Source organism: Anas acuta, chromosome 13, assembly GCF_963932015.1.
Source record: "Anas acuta chromosome 13, bAnaAcu1.1, whole genome shotgun sequence".
Lineage (NCBI taxonomy): Eukaryota > Metazoa > Chordata > Aves > Anseriformes > Anatidae > Anas > Anas acuta.
In genome coordinates, this window is record NC_088991.1 from 4,012,843 (window position 1) to 4,031,829 (window position 18,987).

The 18,987-nt window shown below is 40.2% G+C and overlaps 1 protein-coding gene across 1 annotated transcript in view; it reads left to right on the plus strand.

The window, feature by feature from the left end:
• ALG13 (ALG13 UDP-N-acetylglucosaminyltransferase subunit) overlaps window positions 1-18,397 on the plus strand; it is a 31,421-nt gene extending 13,024 nt beyond the window's left edge. The window contains exons 14-29 of the mRNA XM_068696925.1: window positions 237-345; window positions 1,566-1,630; window positions 2,486-2,586; window positions 3,288-3,412; window positions 3,767-4,004; window positions 4,167-4,280; window positions 4,493-4,649; window positions 6,626-6,761; window positions 7,182-7,217; window positions 7,350-7,405; window positions 8,051-8,113; window positions 8,472-8,643; window positions 9,977-10,102; window positions 15,309-15,349; window positions 16,149-16,332; window positions 17,456-18,397. Of these exons, the coding sequence (XP_068553026.1) occupies window positions 237-345; window positions 1,566-1,630; window positions 2,486-2,586; window positions 3,288-3,412; window positions 3,767-4,004; window positions 4,167-4,280; window positions 4,493-4,649; window positions 6,626-6,761; window positions 7,182-7,217; window positions 7,350-7,405; window positions 8,051-8,113; window positions 8,472-8,643; window positions 9,977-10,102; window positions 15,309-15,349; window positions 16,149-16,332; window positions 17,456-17,724 (1,992 nt within the window). The 3' untranslated portion in view covers window positions 17,725-18,397. The remainder of the gene's footprint in view (window positions 1-236; window positions 346-1,565; window positions 1,631-2,485; window positions 2,587-3,287; window positions 3,413-3,766; window positions 4,005-4,166; window positions 4,281-4,492; window positions 4,650-6,625; window positions 6,762-7,181; window positions 7,218-7,349; window positions 7,406-8,050; window positions 8,114-8,471; window positions 8,644-9,976; window positions 10,103-15,308; window positions 15,350-16,148; window positions 16,333-17,455) is intronic.
• Window positions 18,398-18,987: the final 590 nt, after the last annotated feature.

Genomic DNA, 18,987 nt, shown 5'->3' on the forward strand with positions numbered 1-18,987 from the left:
TCAAACATTGAGCAGACAAACTACAAAGAGGTTGAAACTAGGCTCAAGAGTAACAATCTCTAATGCTTAAATGTTTGATATTCTTGGGTGTTATGCTCAAGGCAAATACAGTAGATGTGAAAAATGTGGGAAAAACATATATATCTTAAAATGGTCCACTGATGCTTGTAGGACAGAGACTATGCTGAGTGCTTTAAATGTGTTTGTTAATGCTTGTCCATTTTGACTCTTTCTAGCCTCCAGAAAATTCCTCAAAGATGCCTTTCCCCTATAAAGTGCTAAAGGCGCTGGACCCTGAGATCTATCGAAATGTGGAGTTTGATGTTTGGCTGGATAGCAGAAAAGGTACCTCTAAAACAAACAAAAAAAGTTTTCTGTAATAGAATCAGTGTTTAAATTGATGGATCTGAAATGTATGCCACCTGTTTCAGCATAGATGAAATAGGCAGGGCACTGGTTAAATCAGTAGATATATCTAGGTAGTGCATCTTCTCACCAGGCTTCACTTTGAACCATTGAATACACTGCTTCTGACACTGTGTAAAGTTGCTAAAAAAAAAAAAAAAAAGATGTGATACTTACGTGATACCTACTAGCTATAAAATAGGAAATAAAGGGACTGAGCAGAATATGGACCAACTCTGTATTATCACTGTTATCTTGGGAGTCATCCAAATTTCAGTTTGGATGGTCGTTGTTTTTAAGCAGTGTGTATGTGAGGACTTATGTTTTTTTTAAGCTCTATTCTGGTTTCAGAGTTCTGTAGTCACAAAAGTCTCAAATTTAGTAGTGAGATATGTTAAATGAGATTAGTGGCTTTTTGTTGTTTTTTTTTTGCTTCCCAGTTTTCCTGGGCTTGAGCATCCAGGAGAGACTTCATTGTCTTTGTGGCTTTGGGATACATGTAGGTTGCTGCTTTTTGGCAATACACTGTGGCTGATACATAAAGAAGTTGTCAAGAAAGATAAGTTTTGAAGTCATGTTTGATGGATGTCTGACCTGAAGTGCTTTGCATGTGGAAGACCTCCAGCATCTTACAATTGCATAAGCAATAATGAGGGTCATTAAAATTACTGGAACATAGTATAGTAACTATGTATGGTGAATACTGAGGTGTGGAGAATCTGAGCAAGGAATGTAGAAAAACCTATTGAAATCTAGTAGCAAGGGAGACTTCAGGAGTGTTAATAATACCTCATTTATGACAAGTGTCACCAGTACTCCAGCAAGATAAGTCCAGTATTCTTGATACTAGGATTGGTATTAAATGCAGGATTAACTCAGTACCATCACAAAGGACGTTGTAGTATTGAAGTAGTGCCAGTTGTGCATCAGCTGGATATTATTAATTTCCTGGGACTTATCCAGGTTGTGGTCTCAGAATATCTACGGTTACTTTAGTGTTACTAAGGGGAGGGAATGTTTAGATATGCATAGGAAGTATTAACTCAATTGGCCTATATCTAGTAGTTGGGTGCCTTTGTGAAGTACTTACAGGATACATGAAGAAAGAACAGTGTTTTATAGGCTTTTTCCTTTTTATTTATTTATTCATTTATTTTTAGAGCTTCAAAAAACTGACTACATGGTGTTTGCTGGGAGACAGTACTATTTAGGAGACAAGTGTCAGGTTAGTACTCAAAGGAGATTCAGTTATGATAAATCATTAAAACTGCTTCAAGTGGAGTATGTTAAGCTATGAAATTGCTTCATAGAATTTTCCAAGGCTTTTCTCATTCTCTTCCTTGCAGCTATTAATCTGACTTCCTTTTTAATTACATTTCTGCCTAAAATCTTCATTTAGACATAAGGTATGAAAGAAAAACTACTTGGAAACATGCTGCGAAACAGTGATATAATTTTCTTTGAGTCTAGGTGTTCCAGACTGAGAGCTCAAAATGTAGAGGGGGTACATCTGAGGTAGTTGTCTAGATTTTTTTCACTGGGGGTCACCAGCAAGTCTGGCTGGTCTTCCATCTCTCAAGAGTAACATAACAGATTTTAAGTTACTTTTTCCTGTACATGAGAGGGGAGAGAAAGCAAAGAGCAGCCAGGAGATGCTGAAAGCAAGGCTAACTTTCTTTGTTTCCATGTTGTATGTAGTGAAGGCTTACCTCAGAGCATTATTTAAAGAAAAATATGCTGATGACTCATTCAGTGACTTGCTTCTAGCTGACTAGAGCATTTTATTTTCTGGTCTACCCAAGTTTTTATACACGTCTTCTGTGTTGCTTACCTGCTTGGCACAGTGTGTAACAAGTTAGAAGGCAGAAATCTTAACTCAAAATCTGACTTACAAGAATCATGAGAGTTTAAAAGTTACTTGCAGGACTGTTTCTTCTCCTTCCTTCATCCCTTCAGTTAGTACACTGCTCTCCATGTACTATCAGCTAGGAGCAGCCTTTGCTGTTAGTGGTTTGTAGACAGTATTTAGCACCTTGATGCTCTCTAGCCTTTTTTCAAGCTTCCCTTGTTGTCTCTCCAGGTGCGTCTGGAGCCTGCAGGTAAGTATTACAATGCTCATATCCAGGAAGTTGGGCAGGATGGCAACACGGTGACTGTGTTCATTGAGGAGCTGGCAGAAAAGTAAGCAATATGGTGACAACTTCCTTTGAACTCTTTTTAGTTGAATGTGGGTTCACAGATGCTTAAAATAGGGTTGTTAAGATACATCAAGAAGAAAGGAGAAATGAGGCCTTTAAATACCAAGTGTGGCTAACAGGGAGATTTACTCCCTTGTTGGTGATGACTTTTCAACTGGAATGTTGTAGGGAACCTTTTTTGTGTTTTTAATGGCCAGAATTGTTTCTGTGATGCTTTTTGTGAAGTCTTGCTCTTCTCTAGAATGTGAAAGTGATCTTTACAGGTCTGGTGTAACTCATGGGTAGCAAATTACCTTCTGTTTCCAGTTTTTCTAGAGTTTTTATGTTGTACCTGCAAAAGCAATTGGCACTTCTAATGAGTCCCATCAGTTTCTCCACCTTGTTATTCAAAGCATTCACCCTCCTCCAGATCTACGATTTTGCTTATCTACATATTGCAGAAATTCTGTCTTGTCAGATGCTTTCAGGTGTACCTCTGAAGGTATACAAATGTAGGGTGGAAAGAGTTGACCTGCGAATTAAGCATTGAGATTGAATTTTAGCTTACAGTTTTTGATATGCAAAATACACAAGTAGCAGTAATTCATGCTTTGTTCTGGAGAACAAAACTTTTATTATTCTGGCAAGCTCCCTGAACTTTTTTTTATCCTTGCAGTACTGCTAATGTGAATGCTTCTCATGCAGGCATACTGTTCCCTTGGCAAACTTAAAGCCAGTGACACAAGTGGCACCTGTCCTTGCTTGGAATGTGGTTCCTGGCCGAAAGGGAGGAAGCTACCAGAAAATAGGTGGATACTTCTCAGGAATAGGTTTGTATAAGTTCTCCATGGGCATTCTTCCTCTTTAGAAAGAGGTAGGGTGGGGATTGACCAATTTTAGTAGTAGCAGTTTCTGAATATTGAGAAAGTGACTTAACTGAGCCTGTGGTATAAGATCTAGTTGTAACAGGGGTTTTGTGTGAAGTGATCCATCATACAGAAAGATAAATTTTTACTTTGTAAAATAGCAAGTCCATTGAAAGTACACAATGGGATTAATATTGCTCAAAATTGCCAAGAAAAAAAATCTGGCATTTGAGAACCACGTGTAGAGGTCTATGAACCAGGAAGCATGCCTTGTTTAAGATGTAAACCTGTCTCTTCTGTCCTCAACTGAAACTGCAGAAATGGATATGAAAACACGGAAGAGATTGCTTAAGAAAGTTCGTGGAAAGGAAGTCTTTATGACTGTGGCTTATAGCAGGGGTCAGCCCATTCTTCCACCCCGGCTACAGCATGGTGTTCCTTCAGGGCGCTCTTCTCCAGTTCACTGCTCGCAGGGTGGTGGGAACTTGGCACCTTATGACCTCTGTCATCCTCAGAATTCTCCTCAGAGACATAACCGTGGATTTGGGATGCCAAGGTATGAGGCATTGGAAACCTGTCTGAGGTCACCACTTGTTCTGTTTGTTCTTGCTGTGGATTAGTTAGGAGAGAGCTTGTGCTATTTCATAGATAAAACTACAAATGAGTTCCATCTGAGAGGCACTTCCTGGTAATTGCACCTTTTACCCTTTAAACTTAGGGGATCTGCCCGATTTATAAACAGGCACAACATGGTTGGCCCTCAAATAGCATTCTACCCCAGTCCAGGAAAGAGATGCTATCAGAGCTATGACAATTTCTCCTGCAGGTCACGGTAAGTGAATATCAACCTCTTTACAAAAAATTGGTCTACAAGAGTTGGGGAGGTTGCTGGGAGAGGGCTGTGGAGGGCTGAGTTGGTTGTTAATGGCACAATGGTGAACACTGGGATTACTGTGCCTTTCCAAAAAGAGTTAAAATTGAGCAGTGAAACCAAGGTGAAGCTCCAGTAGTGGTGATTCTTAACCACCTTTTTCACTTTTAAAGTTCATACAGCCGTAGCCGCCGTCAGATGCAGTGTGTGAATAAAGAATGTCAGTACGGATTTGTATCGGAGAATGGAGAGGAGCCTCAAGGATCAGAAGAAACAATAACTTTCTATGAAATTGAAGAAGGGGATGAAAGTGCTTTTCCTGCCTTACCAGTAAGTTATGAACAATGTATATGTTAAAGCTCAAAGCAAAAAAAAGGCCGAACAAATGCACAGTATTTCTTCACCTAATTTCACAGCATTTATTTACTTAAAGCTTATTCCAGGAAAAATAATTAGCAGTAAACACATTTGGGGTAGGGAAGGCTGAAATGGATCTAGATCCTGTAAAAACCTGCTTAAAACATTATTTTTTTTCTGGCCTTTCCCCTTCTTTTTCACTTATACCCCTTCTTCCCCCAGCAGTGTTTTCTCTTCTAGCACGCTTTGATAAAGGTAGGGTCATATTTCTTCCCTCTACTGCAGTTTGAAAACAAGGTTTAGGGAAAAAATGCCTTCCTACTCTGGATGTCTGTCTAGTTGTAAATAGTGTGGGAGAGTAAGTGCTTCAGTTTGCCACACCATAATTTAGGATTTGTGTAACTAGATTCAAAAACTGTGTAGTGATGGCATGGATTGGTCCTATGAACTTACAGTTGTGATGTTTTGGGCTAACGTTGTTAGTGAAACTTTTTGGATTTCTCTATTTCCATAAATTTAGCTTCCTTTAAATCAATACTTGTTATTATGTTATTAGGCTGTAGATAAAAGTAGCACAATACAGTCTTGAACTTTTAACAATCAATTTTTTATTCTGATTTTTAGCTATGCAATCTAAGCTTAGTACAAAACTGGGTGCACTACAAAAATGAGTTTATTTTAGCTATCTGAACAGGAAGACAATTCTTCTAAAAACAAGCTTGAAATTTTATGTTGAAACAGTGACCCTCACAAATTTCAAGTCTTTTTTTTCATTTTAATGAAATGAAGGAGAACTCACTCACAATTGTTTCAGCAGCCTTTTTTTATTCACCTGCCTTTACAAGATCTGTGATCTTTACTCTGATTTATTTTCCTTCAAGTCTGTCAAGGAGTTAGGACAGATTATCTTGCAATAATTCTTCTCCGGCCCCCAGCCCCTGAAATCAATATAGTTTACTAGCTTGCTTTTCCTCCCTATTGCTAAACTGTGTACTTGCAGCAGCAAGTGAATACTTCTCATGTTTGTTCAGCCACTCTGTTACTATCAATGCCAAAGCCTTTTCTCTGTCTTTTCCTTGTCTCCTTTACCAAAGGAATTTAATATGTCCTGGGGAAAAATGCATCTTGCAGAAAACTTGGACTTGGCCATCGTGCTAGAGGCCTGGTGGGAGAACCTTCTGACTTACCACCTGTACTTCACCTTTGGAGATCTTGCAAGGCTCTCTGGGCACTCTGTTGATCTCAGAGTCGTCATGTCTTCTGAGGAGAGTTTTGAGTGTCACCTTAGCCATCACAAAAGAGTGAATCACCTCCTTTTACTCATGCTTCTCCTAATCCTGTGTTCCTGCTTCAGAGAACTCTAGATTTAACATGTCCAGCTAAGGACTGACTTCCATGAAAAAACAAGTGGCATGTAAAGCTTTACAAGAGTCTTCTGCGAAACCTGATAGGCACTGCTGCCTGGAAGTCAGGCATGTGTGCATCAGTCTCTCTAGTGTAGAGACCATGGGGCAACTTCCAGCTGTGCGGTATCCGAGCTGATTAGTTGGTAGGAATGCCTAGGGTGAGGAATGCAGGAGTATGTGCTGGAGGTTGGGGGTCCTGGTTGCTGGCTGGTGTCTGCTCCCTACTTCTCATTGTTGTTTGAACCTGATGCAAAGCCGGCTAAACTCTAGATGAAAGCAACTTGAATATATTGTATAGGACAGCTGTAGGTCTTCAAAGATAAATTACCCAAAGTATGCTGGCAGAACAAAAAGTGAAGGAAAGAAGTGTCACACAACTGTTTTGCTACATGCAGGGTACACAGGGACTGTAATTCTAGTAAGCTGTGATTGTAGTAAACTTTGGTCTGCCAACCTGTTTCTGCAGGTTTTTTTGTGGGTGTGTATAGAACATGGAAAGGCTTAAACTATTTGTAAATGCACACTTCTGACTTCTCTTTTTAGAGCCAGGGTAGCCCTACTCCCATTGTCCACAGTCCTGCAGGGTTTTGGGTAGCAAGGAGAGGCCCAAACTCTGTTCCAGTCAGCAAGCAAACCCTGAATTCGTCCGAGGAAGATGTAGAAGAAACATGTGAAAATGGTGAGTTCTTAAAGAATTGTTGGGAAGAGGAAAAAGACTGGTTCAGATGATCTGTGGTGTGCTTTTGATTAGACAGGGTTCCTTAGGTCTCCTAAAGATCTGTTAATTATGAGCTTTGAACATGCACGCATGACTCTTTATTCATTGTCTGATAAAAATGTGTTGCTGTTTCATTCAAGCTTGCTAGGACATCAACCTTATGATACATCCATCTTTTGATGGGATATGTCTGTAGCAAGCCAAACTGCTGCATAGTGTTTGGAAATAGCAAAACTTGATAACAAAATGAGGGAGGGAGTGGTGTCTGCAGAAAACAAGGTGATAATGAAAGCAGCTCAGCTGACAAATGCACTGCAGTAAAATGTTGGTAACTCTTTGAGCATTTTTTTTTCCTAAATCAAAGGTTTCTGTTCCTTCTAGGGAAATTTCATGAAGACTTTCTCTATGCACCTACAGGTAAGTAAAACTTCAGTCTCTAACTGATATGATATTTGGTGACTGTAACACACACATTACAACCTCTTTAGAAATTCCTGAACAATGAGATCTAATGTTATAGCTTCAGTTAATCATGCCTGTGCATTCCAGATCCAGATTGTGGAACTGCAGCAGTATTTAGTTCAGCAGAGCCTACAGCAAACTTGGTAAGGTTTAGTCACTGCCTGCCCAGACTGGGAATCCTTGAAGCGTGTAGTGTTCTTCATGGAAACTGTCTTTGGAAGAAAGCTTAACATAGGAGGTCAGAGGTTTTTTTTTTTTTTTTTGGTGTTTTTTTTTGGGGGGGAAGAAAAGGTAGATCACTTATTTCCCCCCACACTGGTGAGTATTTTATCAGAGTCTGCCAGCACATCTGAATTGTGCTGGATACATTAAGGCTTTCCACCTTCTCCTTCTGCAAAGCAAAATTTGAGGGCTTTTTACTTTTTTCCCCTTTATGCTCCAGGTAACATTTACTTTCATCATGCTACCCTTCAAATTCTATACCAGTTAGCTTTATCCCTCTGATATGTAAATGGAGAGATCTCACCTTTGATAGAATTGACTTTTTAATTTTTTTTTATCTGAAATTAGTCAGGGGCTAGCTCTCTTCCTTTCTCAAGTTACCTGTTGGCCTGCAGTGGTGTGAAAGACCTGTGCACATCAGAATAAAATTTGTTTTACATGGGTTATGAAAGAACTTTAGTGTTTGTGTGTAGTTCATGATTAGAAAATTTTTAGAGTTCTGGTGTGTGTAGCTTACCATTCTATGCCTTTTAAATGGACCATGCTCTGCTTTGGAACCCCTTCAGGAAGAAGGGACGGTCTCTGTGTCATCTCAAGATGGAGTGGCTTCCTACAGCTATCCCCAGAAGGTAGTATCTAGTGCTCTGTTGTGGCAGCCCTGTGGAGAGATGCACACTGTGCATAGCCACTGTGGGGGGAGGGGGGTTGTTCTTCCCCTCCTAGTCTTGTTGCAAATAATATAATCCCCTATAGCACATAATGGAAGGGTGGAAAGATGCATTTGCAGGTGTCTGCAATCTAAATGAGTATTTTTAGGTCAATGTTTTTCAAGCCAAGTTTTAGAGGACTTGGATAACTATTTGCCTTCACAGAAGTGCACTTCGGAAGTTCTAGTTGTAAAGTGTGACTTTTTAACCTGTGATATTTCTGTAGCTCTTGTCCAAGCCAGCTATAGAGGTAGTGTAATGAACGCTGATTCTTTTGCAGGTGATGGTAAACTCTGCAGTAATCTCAAACTCCACGGGTGTTAATGTTGCTCCAGCTACAGTATTCTCCTCAAATTCTGCTGCTTCCACTCAAGCCAGCATCACAACAACTGTTCCCCCACAAACAGGTGTTCAGCCAGTCCTAGTGCCTCCCCCTTCAGTAGGGACACCAGGTAGTGTGCATGCTAAGGCTGTGAACTTGGATGTCTAACCTTTCAGTTGCATTCCTACTTCCCATTTTTTCCTTGTTCTACATATCCAAAACAGATGTTGAAGGGCTTTTAAACTACCACTTGCTTTGACTTAAATGACTTATCAGTAGTTGTAACTCCACTGCTGACTTTCACATTCCCATGCTTTGAAGGGAATAGTTGCTGCTGAATTTGCATGGGAATTGGAAGTCTCTGCTTTGGAGTTGTTCCCCCCACCCTGCCTGCCTTTAGCCATTAATGCAAAGTGTTTTACTAGCAGGTTCTTTTCTAAAAGACAGGAGTTCATGGCTGATTCCTTCCTGTGTTTTTACAGTTAGTTTTCTTTGTCTTGAGAGTGGTGTAAGTCCCAGGTTTTACTACCTCTTCCAGAAGAGCTGCTGGCTGTGACAGCTCAAGGGCTGCAAAAGTGAATCAAATTCATTTCTGTGGTCGTAATTAGCTCCTATCCATTGCTACTTGCTACTTCTATGGCAAGATCAAATTTGTGACTTGCCACACGCTAACCACCTGGAATTGTCTTTCCTTTGTTCTTGTGAAATGTCTGCCTTAAGCAAATGGCTTTCTCTCCTTACAAAGAGTATTTCTCCATGTTTTCTGTAACTCATCTCTTCATTTAGCATCAAAAAAATCAAACAAATCCCTGTAAAACCCCATTGTCATTCAGTTCTCCTTAATTCTGAATTCTGTCCTCTTTATCTGTTTCTTTTTACTTGTTTGGGTTATTTTGTACTCTACTTGAGAGATCGGTCAGCACTGTTCTCTGTAAGTTAATTGGTGATGCAATTAAAAAGAAGCTGCTGTTCCACAAATGTGGGCCCCCCTAATATGTGTTCAAGATAAATTTGTCCAAAAACTTTTGCCTGGTATGCTTTGAGCTTTCCCGCTTTTTTTGTGGGGGTTTATCATCACAGTTCTTTGACTGAAGTGAGTAGTCTTTTCCCTATTGTTCTAGGACAGACAATTATATAAGGAAAGCCTGACCTACCCTCTAGTATGAACAATTGACTGAAAGAGGCATTTGTTCTTAACTGGAATATGAAGTGCATAAGTAGATACACAATTAAGAGGTGGAATTGGAACCTTCCCATCTGGTTTTAAAAATTCTGGACTTTTGATGTGGGGGGAGAAGTGATTACTAAAGAGAACTTGACATTAAAGCTTATTTATGGGTACTGAGATGATAGGAGGTGTACAACTAATTGTGTAACTTCACATCTTTCTCTGTCGAGGAAGATGGTATTGTAAATTTGACTTGGATTTTGGTTTTGACTTGGATTTTGTTTTCTTCTAATAGTAGCTGTTTCATCAGTGCCATTCCCAATTTACTCAGCTCCTCTTCCTCCAGTCAGTGAGGTGGGAGAAGCTGGTGCCGTTCCTCCACCTTACTCTTGTGATCCCAGTGGCAATGATCTGCCTCGAGGTAATGAAGGTATTTTGTGATTTTACTACTTACACAGTTCTGACTTGTCTTCTCCTTGGAAACTTAACAGAATACCTTTAGTGGGAAGAAGTGGCTCTTTACTACTTACTCCATTTGAGCTGCAATGGTTTGGATGCTTACAGTAAAAATTCATAGTTCTGAATAACAAGTTCATATCAGACTCGAACATGTGATTTACTGCAGCTTTAGACAGCATCCTAAAGAAACAAGTATCAGTGGAGAGTGTGCTTGTATCTGTATCCTACCACCTCTGGGTTGAATAATCATTTTTCTGGTATTTTTTTAAAACCAGTTATGTGCTTATAAAGTTCTGGTGTTACACAGTTCAGTGGATATTGGGCTGCTGTCCTGTATGGCTTTGAGATGCCATTCTGTAGTATCAGAAATAGATGACAGAGTGTGCAGGTTTCTGTTCATTGAGTGCACAGACTTCCTGTGTACTGTCATCAGTTACAACAGCATCTTTTAAGGTAGATTTGTCTGACAAGCACCAAGCATGGGAAGACCAGTACAGTAACTACTAGCATAGCAGCTTGAAATTGGCTTTCAGCCTTGTCAGCTGAGCTTGGGCTTCACTTCTGAAGTGGTAGACTTTAATCAACTTGGTCTAATTTAAGAATACCTGTAAGCAGTGCAAAGCTGCAAGGCTTGGCTAACAGTGCAACAGGCATATACATACTTGATTTTGGGGTCATTAATATATCCCCTTGTTCTATAATGTTTTTGACTCTTGAGATGCAAATAGGGTCTGTAACTTGCAGAGATTTGTTAAGTAAGCCAAAGATCAAGCTGTTTGCTGTCCTTACCATGAGCTAAGTACCTCTCAGCTACAGGATTAACAGTCCTGCTTATTACTCTGCTGTGTATCTTGCTTTCCTCTTGGGCCTCAAAGTGTTCCTGCCTAGTGTGCAGTGATGTGATAGAGGCTCACTTCTCAAAAGGAAGATAAAACTGTTGTGATACAGTCTGTCTTCACTGAAGGATAGCTCGTCTATGTGTAACTTGTGCAGCTGTAGGAAATCCTGTCTTCTCTATGCATTGCCAGTGGCTCAACTTACTCTGAGGATTAGAGACTTAAAAAGGTTGTAAAAGCAGTTACTCAGCCTGCTTGTCCCAGTAGCAGCATTTGTCTTGTCCTAATGTGTAGTGCAAATGCTCTGGGTAGGTGTTGGTGTTTACTTCTGGCTACCTTTATGGACACTGCATCAAGTACACAGTTTCAGGTGTTGCTGCCTTCTCTGGCAGACAGCTTGGGGGAGGTTGGTTTTGGGAGTAGCGAGGCCAAGCTAGAGGTAAGCTGTAGCTTGAATGGAGAGCAGTAGGCAGAACTGGATGTCTGCTTATACATGTACATTTGTTCTTGCAGTGGGTTCATCTCTGCCTGCTGGCTGAAATACACCTGCTCTTCAGGTATTCTCCCCGCTTCATGGAGTGAATATGTTGACAGTCAGTGCGTGGTGGTTGGCTTGCTTGATAGCCACCTATGGATAGAACAAATATGACTTTTATCAAAGCCTTACCTTTTGCTGAAGCTCCTGACTCAAGAATTTTCTCTGCTGGTGTGGAGAGTAGCCTTTCATTCAGGGATGAGTGAATAAAAACTGGCTGCATAAATGTAGGGTGTGTAAAATCCAGCCTTTTTTTTTTTTTGCATTGTTTGGATTGGTATGCTTTTACTCTAAGTATATAACTTCAATTTCTTCTGACAGCCGCTCGGGGGGTGGGGAGGAGGGTGGGAAAAAACATGCCACAACCTTGTAACTGTGACCATATTTCAGATGTATGGTAGCGCTGAGTTCTAGTGCATTAGAATGTAAAGCTTGTGACTTTTATTCCAAAATCTCTTATCTTATTTAAAGATGTAGCATAAAGTACTTCAGTAATGCAGATTGTTTTCATGCTTGATTCAGCATACTTCCATCTAAAGTAGCTTCATTGTCCCTGAGTGAAGCTTGCATCAAAGTACTAATCCTAGAGGGCCTATTTCAGGTAATAAGAGCTGCTATTGATATCTACAGTTCAGGTAGCTGCATCTGGTAGATTTCACAGCATTCTGGCCCAAAGTTGCTTTGAATTTTGAGATTTATTTATTTTTTTTTGCCAGAAGTTGATCTGGAGAAAAAAAAGCAGGATGCAAAAACATCATGGCATGGCTCCTCAAAGGTCTGCTGCTCTAATAGGTAGTGCCAAACACATTAGCAATATCTTTACTCTTTTGTAGGTGCTCTTGATTCCTGGTTTTGATCTTGAATATTCTACTTCCTACTTTCCTACTGCAGTAGTATCACTGCAGATGATTCTAAGTACCTGTCAGAGTTAATCATCTTCAGCTTTCATGAAATGCCCTTAACTGAGGCTTTCAGCACTCAGGAGAATTGGGTGTTAAGTGTACTGAAAAAATCTGGAGTGGATGTGGATTAATAAGCTCTTCAGGACCTGCCCTCAGCTCTTCAAGTGAGTCACTCCTTGTAGTACTGGCCATGTCCTTTTGGAGATAAAACTCCAAATTTTTTTTTAGAAGTTTAAATTTGGTAGTTAATGACACATGGTACGTGTAATTCCTTGTATTATTGCTGTCTACATTGAGACTATCATCAGTGTCACTACACAGAAGCTTTGGAGTAGTGTGTGGTAGGGTATTTGGATATACTTGACATAGAGTTCTGTGCAGTTTCCTTTTTTTTTTTTTAAAAAAAAAAAAAGCTACCTGAATGAGTGGTATTTGGCCTGGCATAGTTTGGGAGCCTCATTTGTTAACAGACTGAAGTCCTGGACTGGAGAGTAAGATATACCATGTGCTATAGTATTAATTGGTACTTATGATTTTTTCCAATTCTTAGAGACTCTTCTATCTTTTTGATAGAGTTTAGGGCTTGTGAAACATTTATTAATACAGTGACCTTAGGTGTCTTAGCCTCATCCCCTCCCTTCCATTTGGAGCAGCTGCTGATAGACTGCTTGCTGGTGCTGTGTTCCAGAGGCTGTTCCTTTCCTGCAGTGGCATTCAGGATTGATCCGAGAGTCGCTCATCATTGCAGTGACCTTTGTCTTGATGCCTTATGAGACTTTTATCAGTAGTAAATGTGGCTTTTATATTTTCATGTCAGGGTGGTTAATTTCTTCTAGCTTAGCTGTTGCTTAGTAAGGCATTTTTTCTTTTACTAAAGAGTGACTGGATTTCTAGGCATCTAAAAGAAGAATATAAACAGATTGATCTCCTACTGTACTGGCTTCTGTTCTAGCATACCACAGACATCAGTATTTCCTGTATCAGTTTCACTTCGGTCTCCCGGCTCCTCCTTTGTACTGTTATCGCTGCTATGAAGCAGATGTTTCACTCAGTTCTTACGCTTGATTTGCATAAATAACTGAAGAACAAAATTAGGTTTAAAAAGCCTTCCAATATAGGTGCGGTTTCAGCTAGATACTAAAAAGTTGGCATTTAGGTAAGTCTTCGGGTTATTTTCTGTATTCAACTGGTCAATGTCGCAACCAAAGCACCAGCGTTTTCAGGAGTAAGCTTAGAGCTATTAGCTAACTTAGGAAGTGCGTACAGTTCCTTTTTTATGTTGAAGTGGATTGTTGCCCTGATCAAATATGCTGAACAGTAAAAGAGTTAAGAATTGGCAACAGAGGAATAAATCCTTGTTCGTTTCAGGATTGGGGTTTGCATTTCTGATGCTATTCCTGTCTACAGCAAACTGACAGTACTATAGAACAGCAGGGCTGTGAAAGGATGCACGTGTAGCAGCTGGATGGACAGGAAAGCTTTGTGGAGCCAAGGTCGTGGTCTAGGAAGGAGTGGTTAGGTGGTAAGAAGACAGCAACACCCACAGAGCTGCCATACTTCCCCAAGTTGAAGTCCTTAGTGATTTGCTCGTGTTCAGTTGTTTTCTCTCCTTTACTGCTTTGACTTTTTTTTTTTGAGGTCCCAGGAGTACTAAATTATGTGTCTGTTCTTACTTCCATGTAAACCTGTTGCTGTGGAATAGGTGACTTAACTTTTTGAGCCTTTAAAACAAATCTCAGTTGTATGTCTGAGAAATCAGTTTATGCACTTCTCTGGAACTGTCATAGCATTAAAACATGCTTGAACTTAAAGAGGCTTTAAACAGTTCCACTGTTTTGGGCAGTTGGATTTCATGAACCTTGTTATGATTGGCAAGTGGTTTTAAACTTCCTCTGTGCTTCTGGGATTGCTCCTCAGTGTATCACGTGTTTGCTCCGAGTCAAATAATCCAGTACATGGAAGACAGAAGTAAAAGACTAGCTGCAAGAAGGCAGGAACTGGGTTCCCTTTAACCCTAGTGAGGAAGGAGAAGGAAGGAACAGTCCTTATCTCCCCCCCCTGTGTTCTGACATGATTATAACTGTTTGGGGGACCTCAAAACCTAGGTCTGAAGGTTTTGGGGTTGCTGTATATGTTGTCTCTATTGACGTATCTCTGGGCAGAAGCAGTGTGAAGCTGGGGTCTCTATGGAGTTGGGCCCTTGTCTCATGTGCCAGCCTAGTATGTAAGTGTTCACAATGTGTGTACAGACTGTATGTACAGTATGTGTACATTAGGGGTGAGTGACCACTGGCATATGAGGTGGCTCCTGCCTTGTCTCTGCTTCCAGACACTTCCCTATTTTTACAGTGAGGAAAAGAGGCAGTGCTCTTAGCAGATACCTTAGTTCAGGACCTCATAATCAAATTCTTATTTGATGATGATGAAGTGTATTTTTCTCTGAAAACCAGGCCTTAATAAGCCATAATTGTTAAAGTTCCTAGTTGGGTGCGTAGACAATTGAGATTTATAACAGATCCGACAAATATCACTTGAGTAATCAAGACCAGACTTAAAGCAATGTAATGACTTGCTAGTGTTAGGTCATGGGTTGGACTAGGTAGTCCTGGAGGTCTCTTCCAACCTAAATGATTCTGTAATGTTGAAGTTTGATTTGACATCAGTCAAGCACAACTATTGTACAAATACCTCACTACGTTAACTTAACGGGTCATTATAACTATTGCATCTCTTCATATTGAAGACATACTCATCACCCTCAAAACATTAAAGAAAAAAATGCTGAAGTAGTTAGTTAATAATTTAAGTGATTCTAAATGTTCTAATATATGTAAACTTATTTTCCTCATCAGTTTATACTAACTTGCTCTTCAATGTCATGTCCTTTAATTTCAGATACAAAGGTCTTGCAGTATTATTTTAATCTGGGACTGCAAGTAAGTGCTTTTAAAATGAGTACAGTAAATTGCCTGTAAAAACTGCTGCTTTTCTTGACAGATGTACTGATGTATTTAAGACTTCCAAGTGTGCTAAATGTGTAGTTGGCTATTAATACATATGGGCTTGCTTGGAGGAGATTAAAGTGTAGCTCAGGAAGTAAAGCTCTAACTCAAATTGTAAAGCACATTAGTACATCCAGTTGTTTACTTGGATTTTTGTGGAGGATGGTAGATAAATATTCTCTCTTTTAAGATAAAGGAAAGGAACCTGAGCTATTCTTTTAATAAAAAAAAAAAAAATGGTTAGATGAGATCAAAGACTATTTAGAGATGTGTGCTTTGAATCCTCTAGGACATGCACAGCTGTGTTCAGAACACCTTGTGTTTTGGGAACCATTGCTCTGCAGCTGCCCACAACCATTGCCTCAGCACCATCAGCCATGGGCAGTGTCAGTGCTGGAACTCTGGGAAGTAAAAGTAGTACACCAGCTTTTCCAACTAAAGAAGTAAGGGGAGAAAATATCTTGAATATAACAAAGTTGATTGCAAAGACTCAACATTCCTTAAGAATTACAACCCCAGTGTAGAACTGAGGTAGTTGCAGCTATTCCAGCAACACTCCTGGCAGCCTGTCTTTTTTTTCCCTCCTTTGTGTGTAACTATCGTAGTGACAGCAGAGAAAAATGCACTTCTTCCTACCTTTTAGATCTGAAACTAGCAGTGATTGGGAAGAAGGATGGGGAGTGTGGTTATATGCATGACTCTGTTTTGTTTTGTCTTTTTTTTCCCAAAAAAGTATTACCACCAGAGCTATTGGCATTCCATGGTGTACGTACAGCCAGTACCACCAGCGTCACCAGTGGAAGCTTATCCAGCATATGCTGAGCCTGCTCACGTCCTAGATCAGTCAGTACCTCAGCTCTATGCCGATGCTGGGCGAGCTGAAGTCCATCAGGTTCCCTTGGAAGCACCTGCAAATGGTTAGTATTTCTGGATAAGACCACATCCAGAGACTGTGAAAAGTAAGGGAATGATTTTCAGCGTGCAGCTGCTTACTTGCACCATTATAGGAAGGGGGAGATTGAGAAGATGTAAAGTAAGCATTGTAATGGGCTACCACAAGTTCCTCTGCATCTTTGTTACTGCTTAAAGTTATGTTAGACTTACTGGTGTAGCCATCAGTGCCAAAGGCACTTTAAAGCTGTAAAAAAGAAAAGTAATCCTTTTTAGGTTTGCATTCAGCATGCTAATTTTAACTTGGAAGAAGTTACTCTGAAATTGCGTTGAAGGCGTTTCTTTTGCTCATTGATAAGCAAATAGTCATGGTATCAAAACAATGCCTGTTCTTAAAATAAAGGAGACAATTAAGTTTTGGCAAGCATCGAGCATTGCTACTTTCACAAGTATTTTTTAAAAAGATATTGCAGCCCTTAGTTTTAGGCTCTGCAAGCTGAGCTGTTATCTTCTGAATAGGCCTCATTGCTAGCTGTGTCAACTACTGCGTGGAAAAATTACAGCAAAACTTAGCTTCCTGTAGCAGCTTTGTGAGAAGCTGGTAGATAGACTTGGCAGTAAATAAAAGGTTTGTATTAAATAAGGAAAAAGATGTCAAGAAGGTCAGATGCCTGGCTCGTGAAAGTCTGTGGAACGTGGCAAATGGTCAACGTTGGAAAGAGCGCATCGTGACAAATCTGTTGCTTGGATGCAGACAGGCTTAATGTGCTGATAATGCTTCAGCCTGTTCAGCTCGGGTAGTTCTCCTGCATAGAACAGCATCATCGCAAGGATTAAATAGCCAAATAGCATATTAGCCCTTTACTCAAGTTTCTCTTACAGTTGCTACTTCTGCAGAATGCTGTTAAGTAATTCTCTAATGGGTTTTAGTGATGAGTCTAACTTGAGGATAACTCACCAACTTAGGTCCTAAGGTGACTTTGACCCTGCCATTGGGAGTAAAATATAGGGGTATAAAGTTGTTGTCAACTAAATAGCATTATTTTGGTGGCCAGAAGGGAAAATCTATGTTCGTGGTGATGAAAGTCTATATATAAAGTTACAAATATACTAAGAGTATATGACAATTGTGTTTTGTTCTTTTTTTAGGTAACTTTCAAAACACAGAGCCTCCACCCCCGTCCCACAGCACAGTATACTACCCCGTGGTGTCAGATCCCTATGGCCAGCCATCTCTCGCAGGGTATGACTCTTGCATCTCTATAGTACCTGCCTATCACTACCTTAGTTCCTGGCATCCAGTAAATCCACCGTATGGAAATTCCCCACGAATTCCCAATGCTGTAAGTTCCGGACCACTGCACCAAGTCAACTATATTGCCTCACCTAACCCTGCACCACACTACGTGCCTCAATGAATGTAAATCTGGGAGGTGTAAGCTCACTTCTTGCACTTGGTTTCTCGTTTCTTTTTTGTCAATTATATATTAATATGTTTCATAAGTGTTATCCTGTCTCAGTAGGCTGGGTTGATTGATTTAAACTGCATTCAGGTTTCATGTTTCTTTCCAGGCTTATGCTAATGATAAGCTTGACAGGATGCTGTTTTGGTAGTTCACAAAAGAAAGCATAGGAAAAGAGCATACATACACCATAGTGTAGGGGAACACAAAGCATATATTTGACCACGCAAAACATGTATAAAAACAAGCTGTCACTAAAGGAAAACGGCACTGTGTACCTCTGAGGGATTACACTGGAACACTTAAACACACAGTTCTTGTTCAAGCATGACTGCCATTACAACCACAGCTAAAAATTGGGTGCAGAGTTGTCAGGACAGAATTGTTTGAAACAAGTTGGTGTTCTCAGATTTCACCTTTGCAATCAGTGATCATGTATCTGTAATAGTTGTATTTCACTCTGTGTAGGCTTCCTGTCTCTTGAAAGTGTAAGAGTACTGTTGTGATCTGTTCTGCTGTATGTTGGTATGTATTTGTGAGCTTTGTTCTGTGGAAGCTGTTGCACAAATGGTGGTAGTCTTGGTGTTCAATTCACACTGACAGCACAAAATAAAAGCATCTAACACAAGGACATGAGTGGTCACTTATCACTGGCAGGTTATGTTCCTAACAATTACTGATCCAACAGGCAGGACTGAAGAAATGTAATTGTGTGGGGTAGGGTTGCTCTAACCTCCTATTAGAAATCAGTAGCTTTGCACATGAGAGTGCAGCTCTAGCTGTGTTTTTGTTGAGTTTAGGATTAAAACATTGAATATTCTGTGCCTGCAAACTTAATTCATTCCAATGACTGCACAGGCTCTGTCCCTGATGGAAACTTGCACTGGATGTGCAAAATTGTCAGGTCATAGCCCTGCATTTAGCCTGGGCTCCATGGTGGCATAGCCCTGTCTTGGGGTAACAAACAAAGGCTCAACTGCAGGATTACAGCACCTTGGTGCTGAGGGCCCTAAAAAACAGTAAAGACCTCTATTTACCAAATATTAACTTGACTGAAATGCTGAATTCAAGCTCAAATACCATGCTTCTGAAATGTCTGCCAGGTCTTGTAAGGAATTTGGGCAATCAGTTCAAACAAGCCTGATGTCCTCCATGCAGGCTAGGTAAAGAAATCAAGTTGTAATTTTGCAAAAGTGGCACAATTGCTATTTGATAAAG